This window comes from Ursus arctos, chromosome X (assembly GCF_023065955.2).
Source record: "Ursus arctos isolate Adak ecotype North America chromosome X, UrsArc2.0, whole genome shotgun sequence".
In the NCBI taxonomy this organism is placed as follows: Eukaryota; Metazoa; Chordata; class Mammalia; order Carnivora; family Ursidae; genus Ursus; species Ursus arctos.
In genome coordinates this window covers 93,118,996-93,127,936 of record NC_079873.1, presented here as the reverse complement: position 1 = coordinate 93,127,936, position 8,941 = coordinate 93,118,996, and the positions used below count along the sequence as shown (strand labels likewise).

General features: G+C 44.1%; 1 protein-coding gene across 7 annotated transcripts in view; it reads right to left on the bottom strand.

Moving 5' to 3' along the window:
* Window positions 1-284: 284 nt before the first annotated feature.
* Window positions 285-8,941, bottom strand: part of LONRF3 (LON peptidase N-terminal domain and ring finger 3) — a 39,407-nt gene continuing 30,750 nt past the window's right edge. For all 7 annotated transcript variants that reach the window (XM_044392139.3, XM_044392142.3, XM_044392143.3 and 4 more), the window contains 2 exons: window positions 8,626-8,775; window positions 285-5,770 (listed from right to left, as the gene is read on the bottom strand). In XM_044392139.3, coding sequence (XP_044248074.3) covers window positions 5,615-5,770; window positions 8,626-8,775 — 306 coding nt within the window. In that variant the 3' untranslated portion in view covers window positions 285-5,614. The remainder of the gene's footprint in view (window positions 5,771-8,625; window positions 8,776-8,941) is intronic.

Below are 8,941 nucleotides of genomic sequence, written 5' to 3'. Positions count from 1 at the left end.
CGCAAGAGACCCTGTTACACAAAGGTCAAGCCAAATGGGATTTGCTATCATTTTAATTGTCCCGCTCCACTTGTAGTTTGTTTTCCAGGGGTAAAAGAGAGCTTGTGTAAAGTCGTCGAGGGCAGGAGACTTAAAGCTGGTACTGAAAAGGAGATGTTGCTGAATCGCTCTTGCCGGACTCAGCTCGGTCAATTTTACCAGTTTTCCTGTCAAAATGTCGTGCTTTGGCCCTTAGCTTTAGCCTGTCGTGGAGAACTGGTTTGACGCAAATAAAAACACGCAACTTGCTTTTCACAAACATTTTATGATTGGCAAAGGAAACAGTAGGTAGTGTATTCTGCTTTAAGCAAACCCAACATAGGAACGGATTTACAAACAAACGAGAGGTGGATTATTGGCAAAACGCTTCAACATAAGTCTTCAAATAACAGGATTTTTAAAAACAATTTATGCATTTTTTAAAACAATTTATGGCCAGGGTTTCAGAACACATCAGTCACATTAACCAGCTCACGCCGGCCTCACTGTCAGATGCGTGAGAGCTTTCTGTCTGATTGCAAGTCTACTTCCTTGAAAGATCTTTCGGTCAAATGTATTATAAGCAACAGGAACAAGAACAAAATAGGTGGCCCAACAGCTTTCCCTTCGATTCAGCTTCCAAGAAAACGATAACTTATTTAGGTAATTCTTGCCCTAAGGTTACGCGTAGAGCTTTGTTAGGTATAAAGTGAGACAACAGGAAACATTTTCAATGAACGAAGAGCTTTCACAGCAACTGTCTATATCACATTGTTATGACAACATAGATGATGAACTGAAACAGCATTTTTGTACAGATTGGGAAGAAAGAAACCCCTAAAGAGAAACCAAGCATATAGAGGTAGTTGAATAGCAACACGGGGGGGGGGGGGCAGTATCTTAATTCCCCTTTCAGTTTATTACAGCGCGGAAGTAAAATGGCTGCGGGACAAACGAGCGGGCCAACAAACACACGGACACATTTGCCACTGCTGGGGCGGCCTGCTTGGTATTTCAATCCTGGCATGACCGAGGACTGCACGAAACGATGGAACTAGTTTATCTAAGATAAGCCTATGATACCACATTGACCTATTTGCTCTCCTTTTATTTCGTTGTTTATTGGTTGTTGCTTTGACAATAGATAAACGTTAGGCAATTTTTAACATGACGCATAAGCTACAGTGTTGCTTTGTAAACTTCTGTTAATCACATTTGCTGCGACAAAATTTTAAACGGCTACAGAGTCATGAAGCAAAAGCTTTAAAATGACACCAGGAACAGAGATTACAGGCACTTCTCTCTCAAGGTTAACTTAGCGCATTGAAAAATAACCATTCGTAAGTGAAAACAACTTCATTTCACCTCTGGATGTGCACCACCCAGATTAGTAAACCGCGGAACAGTGCAAACTATCATTCTAAGAGGAACTGAGTGCGTACATTTTATGTGACTCCTTTTCCTTTTCTCTCTCTGCCCTCAGGAAGGGCACCAACCGTAGCTCAGGCAGCTGGCTGCTTTTCAGAACTGCTTTCAGTCCTAAATCAAAACCTCATCCCTCCTCCAGATGGGCTGAAAAATCTGTCCTCTTCCATTATTTGGGCTGCCCTCCGTTTGCATCTTTATTATACACCTCTGCTAAGATTTTGCCTCAATAAACAGAAATGGATGCAAAGTCAACATGTTGGGAACTCAAGGACTGAGTCCTTGAATGGGGCTCCCAACTTGGAAATGGAGTTGGCAGGGGGAGCACAGTCCCCAGTGGATTCTGGTCCCTCAACAGCATGCAATCTGTTGACAGTAAGAGACCTCTGGGTGCTGTGAACCAGCCTCAGCAGCTCCGCTGCTCTGGTGGCCAGTCACAGGGGATTATCTGAGCCCAGGCCAGCCACACAGGCAGAGCTGGAAACGCCATGGGGCTAGAAGCAGTCAGCCTTCAGAAAAGGCAAATTCTCAAAATAGTCAGTTCTCTGCCCCATTAAGTCAGGGGCAGGCACCCTTTTCTCCAAGTTGTCTACAGAAAATTAGTTTATCATTTTTCATTTTCTACATTTTGCTGGTTATTAGCTAGCAGCAGTAGTACAGTACAAAGCAGAAAGGCATAATATCTGCTTGGTACCTAATTATATATATATATGCATACATATATACATATATACACACATATACATACACACACAGAGAAAATAATCTAGGTATAGTCTAGGTTATAATAAGAAAATTAACCAAATAAATGGCACGATCTACCAAGGGGGAAGTTTTGTACTTCTGGCCTAGATTTGGCCTTACATCTTTTCTCTGTACACCCTTCATATCCAAGCTTGGCAGCGAAATCACTTAATAAGTAATAAAAATGGTCATGTTCAACTGACTACCCCATTCAAGTACATCCCAAAGAAAGCCAAGCAGCCTGGCTCCTTGCCTCCAACCACTGCTGAAAGAGAAGCTTGCTAGAAAACAACCCAAATGTTTATTCAGGCTACTGAGAGCCCAGTGGAATTCTACCCAGTCAAGATCTACGTTTGTGGGAGTTCGGTACTCATTTAGCAACATGAAATATTCTACGATGTAGAGCTTTATTTAAAAAAATCAAACTTCCCTTTTTACCTAGATTAAGTAAAGATGTGTGAGGTAACTGAATTTTACTTAACCCTCAACTGCCATTTGAATCGTGAGCTTCTGGGGCTCACTTTTGTGACTCGGTTGCCATGCTTTATCTAATAAAATTATCTCATAAAATATCTAAAATATCTAATAAATCTAAATTTATCTAAAAATATCTAATAAAATTATGTGTAACACAAACTGTTCAAAATGTTAAAAATCTGCAAAGTAACAGGTTCAAAATCAAGCTTGGCTATTAACCGGCTGTGCTATCCGGGCAAAATGTTTAACATTGCAGGGCCTCAGCCTTCTCATCTGTAATATGGGGATGGTAACTGATCTCACAGGGTTGATGTGAAAAATAAGCAATTCCACAAACTCCTATATGTTCACGGAATGAACCTGGAATTGCCTGGCTCAGTGCCTGATACATAGTAGGCTCACAGTAAATTTCTGTTGTGGCAGCATCAAGAAATCCCACGAACTAATAAGCACAAAAGTCAGATTGTAAAACTCATTCACTCTGGCATGGCCAAGAGCAAGAAGTGATGAGCTGGTTATTCTAATGGAGCCAGAATTTAAGGCTTCCGTTATATCAGAAAATCTAGACCTCCAAAGAGGACGACTTTTTAGTCTTATTGAAATAGGGAAAAACATACTGGCCCAGAACTCTCCTTTGTCTCTGACCCTCATTTGTTTTCTAGCCTTACATTTTCCCAAACAGACTTGGCTCCAAAAGGAATTAACTGTAAAGCGTCAAGTTATGGTCTGAGAATCAGTGGTGTGGATCCCCCCAACTATGTTTTAAGGGGTAGATGTGCGTACCGTGTGTAAAGCCCAATGTTTTATGCAAATGTGGGCCCCTGATGATAGCCTATAACTAATCAAAACTATTATTTTTCGAACATCTCTAGGTGCTAGGCACTCTGCTACGCGACTTACCTATATACTTCCTTACATAACACTCATTAACAACCCTATATGTGGCATTGACCACTACCGTTTGCTAGATGAGGACCCTGGGGCCCAGAAAGAGTTAAATCGTAAAACAAAAACATCTACCAAGGGGAGATGCTTATGACATTTTCTCTGCTGCATTTACACTAGATGACAGGAAAATATTTTACGAGGGCTGTGCTACCACCTCATGCTTGGGCACCAAGTGGGAGGGGAAGCCTTTAATTTCCTGCTTCCCCGAGCCTTGCAGAGTTTGCTTGGGCAGTAACCATGCCTATACTTCCATTCTTCACTAGCCTGGTCTGCAAACATCAAGCCCGGTAACATATTGCTCTGACAATACAGCATCCATTTAGCAAGTGCAGAAAAGATCGTCTGGTTTCTGCTTATGTGAACCTCTTTTCTGTTGCCCGGATCATCTCGTTCTGCCTTCTCTGTTTCTGGACAGAGGTGGTGATGGAAGAAGTCAGACTGGTTACTTGAGGCACTAACCTCTCCTCAGTGGGGTGGATGGGCTGCCCTGTATCCGTCCAGCATCACATGGGGGAATAATGTGTGCGACAGTGCGGATGGTAGGACTCATTTCTTGCCTGGCCTAATCTCTTCGCTCCATCACTCTGACATCCCATCCTCACGGCATTTTTCAGGTTCTCCGGGCACTAAAGGAATCACACTAGTACTAAGCAGGCTAAACAAGAGCTCCCCCTTACCTTCTTACCCACTATTCTTCCCCTATATTGAAATCTTTGGCCCACGGCAGCCGGGAGGGAAGGCAGTGCTTAGATAAAATCATGGATTCATGGTCTGTCTCCTTTAAAGAGATTGACAAACCAAAAAGACAGTTGGTTTGTTTTTTTAAAGGGTCTGCTTTTTGTACTGGCTTCTTTGCACTTTTAATAACAAACAGCCCTTCCTCATGTGTTTCCACACATGCTAGCCAAGCTGTGATCCTTAGAACCCTAAGAAGAGGTGGGGTATGGAGGCTATGATGTGCCAAACTGAAAACCACTACCTCTGAAGGGTTAAAAATCATCCTGCCTCAAAATCCCACTCCTCACTGCACTGGGGAGAAATGAGATACACTTATAATTAGATTGTTGAGATAAATGCCTAAAACAGACTGTACTAAAAGACGCCCCCTGATTCATCTCTTCATTGAAAGAAAATCATTCCTTCAGCCCTGCTCTGTATAACACATAGAAAATGGATTATTTTACCTTACCGTGGCTTATTCCATAACGTATGCCAAATCCCTTGCGTATCTTATATTGTTGCATTCAAACTGAAAGCCAAATGGAACCTGTGAAGATCAGTAATCTCGGCGTGACTCTGAACTTCCTATAAGCATCCAATGGGGTAGATAGAAAAACCATTCGAGAACTGGCTCAAGAACCATAGTAACATGTGATTAAAGCAAAAATGGCACACTTCTTGTACTGTTACTTCCCCCTTGGTACATGGCAAACCACGTTAATAAATAAAGCAACTGGCTTTTCAGTAACGTACACTTAAATAGTTACAAACATACATGTAGAAAAAAAGGATACAGTAGTGCAAAAAAATAAATTATTAAAACAGAAAGAAGGATGAACATTATTTTACACAATGCTGTATAAAACCTGAACCATTTGGAATGAGAACTCAAGTCAGTGAAATAACGCAACATTATTAGTATCTGTGCTTCACATTTCAACCACACATTGAACTATGCAAGAAAGAAAATTAAAGCAAAATCACTTTAAACTTTCAGAAAAGTTGATGTCGAAATCAAATTAATTTTTTTCTTCTGGGCTTTTAAACACCTCTGCTGAGCATGTAGTTGTGCAGCATGTCAAGAAGCATCTTAACACAGAAAGTTTCAAACAGGCCCCTTGCTTTCGGTCTTTCTATACATTTTCTCTCTGTGATCAACAGCAGGGAAATGCCTGTTTGATACCTCCTTCTGTTAAGATGTTATTGCAATTAGATATATTTACAAGATGCCTCCCCCAGGGGCGGTGGGGGTCGGGGGCTCCTCTTCGGCAATCCACTCTCACTAATTTTGGTTTCGGGATATAAAGGCCAGGACTCGCCGAATACCGTTCAGTCGATCCTTTAAGGATCTCATTGCTAGGAATGGGAGCTGAGCTCGGCTTTCCAGCGGAAGAACCGCTAACGTCCACCAGCACCAGGCTGGACCATTCGGGTTAACCTACAACAGAGAAACACAACGGGTTCATCCCATTCCCACAGAAGTGAGATCCGTCTGCCGGTTTCCCAGGCCACAAGGTAAACGTCTCATGTGCAACTGCTTCCGTGTATGGCAGACGCTGCTGATTACCCCCAGGTCTACCCCCCCTTCTCTGAGCTGAGCATGTAGGCACCCAGGAAGCAAAGGCTGCACTGCAGCTAGGGGAGGCTGCAAGGCAAAGTTCCGGCTAATGAAGGGAAGTTCTGTGTGTAACTTCCGGGTCATGCGCTGGGAGCAGGATGTGTGCCCTCTGCCTGACCCTTCCTCTCTTCTCCTCAGCTAGAGCACGAACATGGTGACGATCAGCCTTCTTCTATCAGGAAGACGGGGCAACATTCTAAGGATGGTGGAGCTTTGTGATGAAGGAGACTGGATCTCCGACTGATCTCATGGAACACAGCTGCCCTAGCCCTCTATCTGGTTCAAGCTACAGTTGTTTTTAGTAGTTGTCGAAGCAAACGAATCAATATCCTAACAGATACCCTATACCTCCTAGCCAGTGTGATTCTGTGAGCTAGAATATCCACTACTCAGTCTGTTCCATTTCGAAGATTCTGTTTAGGTTCTTTGGACTGACCCATACCACATGTGGGCCTTCAATTCCCATGATCCCTTGGGCTTGGCATGTCTCTTAACGCCCTTTATTTCCCTGCTTCTGGCTGAAGGCAATATAGCCCACATATGCCATGTCACTCTACAAGGCCACAGCTAGCTTGTCCTCTGAAACCGAAGGCTATGATCCACAGCCCCAAAGCACAGCAATCCCACTTTGCAAAAATTCCAATTAGAAAACACACTCACATTAGAAATGTATTTGGTCCCCAGGTTTTTATTTTAGTAAAGCGCTTTCCCCGCCCCACATGAATCCTTCACCGAAATTCTGTTTGTCAGCAGCTTCTCAGGCACACATTTTAGACACTGGCGACTTATTTCCTACGAAGCCTGAAATGAGCTCTCGGCTCACAACTTTCAGAAGGCTGGTTTAGGACTATACAGAACCCCATTCTGGTCGGACCGCGTATACGCGGGACTATTTGTCTCCAAACTGGTTCACCTGATTCTCCTCAAACCTTGCTGCCTTCTTGGCTTCTCTGTGCCTCTAGCTTCTTTTGAATTCTTTCTTGTCCCTCACTGTGATCTGTAACAGGCTCTCCCTCCTATTATTAGTTCTGAATATGAAATTGACATATTCTAAACTTTCTTTTCCAGGCCATTAACAAAAGATATTTAAGCCGATGTTAATATTTGCAGCTGTTTCTGAGAAATCGCCTCCCGAGGCTTAGAACATTCTTATTAATGGGACCAATGGGGCTGCAGCACTGACTGGATCAAACTGGATTTTTTTCTTTTCTGCTGCTGCTGCCAAAGCAACATGATAACAGTTCTAATAAGAAAGGAAATGAACCCAAGATTTCAGCTTTCTGTGTCATCAAGCCCTTATGAATCACTCCGTGGCATCTGTGTTTTCTCTTGTGGGAGATGCTGTATCATTGCTGATTGCTACCTTCTGCCTGACTGAGGAAGAATACTTTCCAGAAGGTGAAGGGGAACATTACACTTGATCATGAGCTTGCTCAGAGCTCTGATGTAGTCCTGAGTCACAGTGGCCCAGAGCCAGGAGCTGGGTCACTGGGAAGCACCGACTGGCCTTTCTCTCCCTTCAACATTCACGATGCCTTTGCATGGGGGGAAAGAGCCACCTTTGTGGTCTGGAGAAAGCGAGACATTTCAGCCCATTAGGGAACAGATTGGTGTTTTACAGCCCCAGATGCAAGAAGAAGACCTCCTCACTCACCTCCCTCATTTCAGAGCTGGGAGAAAGGTTGAAAAAGGAGAAGGGACTTCCCCAAGCTCAAACAGCTAGAGCGATAAGGACAGGCAGGGAAATCGGAACATACATATTCTAGTTTACTAACGTGACAGAGTCGGGAATGAGTGAAAGTAGAGAATTAAGGAAGTCATGGAGGTGATGATGTAGGGGAGCCAGCTCAGAATGTAGGAGAGGTGATCACGGGCACATATTTGACTAGGTTATCTCCAGCCTTGTCCTAGAGAGAGTTTTGTCTGATTTATACCAAGCAAGCAAAGTTTGGTGAAACTGAACTATCTCCACTTTCCTGAAGAGCTTCTGATCTGCAGCTTGATCTCTCAAGTGGTCCTGTCCCCCCAGGAAACAGACTGATCTGGTAGAACCTAATGAACTGCTTTCTAGTATAATTCAGCCAAGGGTCAATTTGCTCAGGACCTGTTCATCCCTGATGAGAACAATGACAAGGGTCTAGACCTATAAGGCTAAGCAGGGAGGGACCCGGGTGTGAGAAGATTCTGGGGTCTTGCAGTTGGAATCCTGTAAGGTAGCGGTCCCATCTCCTAGCTCCTGCAGCAGTGGGGGAGAAGGTTATGAGGCTCCCCAGAAGTGGAAACCTTTGGTCTCAGCTCCCAGGATACCCTTCTCTTAAGCGTGGCCTTTGCGTGAATCTTGTCACTCCCACATATCACCGTGGTGTGAGTCTGGACTCCCACGGAAGGTTCTTCTGTTGATGGCATCTGTGTTCCCAATCTCTCACCTGACTTATCTCTCAAAACCTGTCTTGGGTCCAAGTTCCTACTGCTTTACTTTATTACTCCAATTCTGACGTGGGGTCCTTTGGGTCTCACCCATGATGCCCACTGCCCAGCCAAACAATACCAAATTGGCTCCATCTTCCTCTCTGTGCTTGATCAGCCAAATGGCAACCGTGCACCCGACTAATCCCAAACCAGAGGTTCTCTCTTCCAGTGGGGGCAGTCCTTTACAAAGAGACATTTTTACATACCTGGGGATCAGCATCTTTCTCTGGCATTGGACCAAAGTGACTGAGTATCCGATTCTTCAGAGATGTTTTGAGCGAATGAAACCACGATGATGCTTGCTCATAGACACAATTATGTAATCCCATGAGCTCAGCATAATCGTCTCCTTGAACCTGAAAGTACCAAAGTGGAAATGAAGCACTGTGTACTTTCTCCACCACTCCCAAAGCTGCCGCGGACACTGATTCCCTTTGGGCACCCAACCTGTCTCCCTAGGAAGGCTCACCCACCCGGCCTCCTCCTGTGTGGTGTGCGAAAGGCTCCTCGGCCAGAGGATGG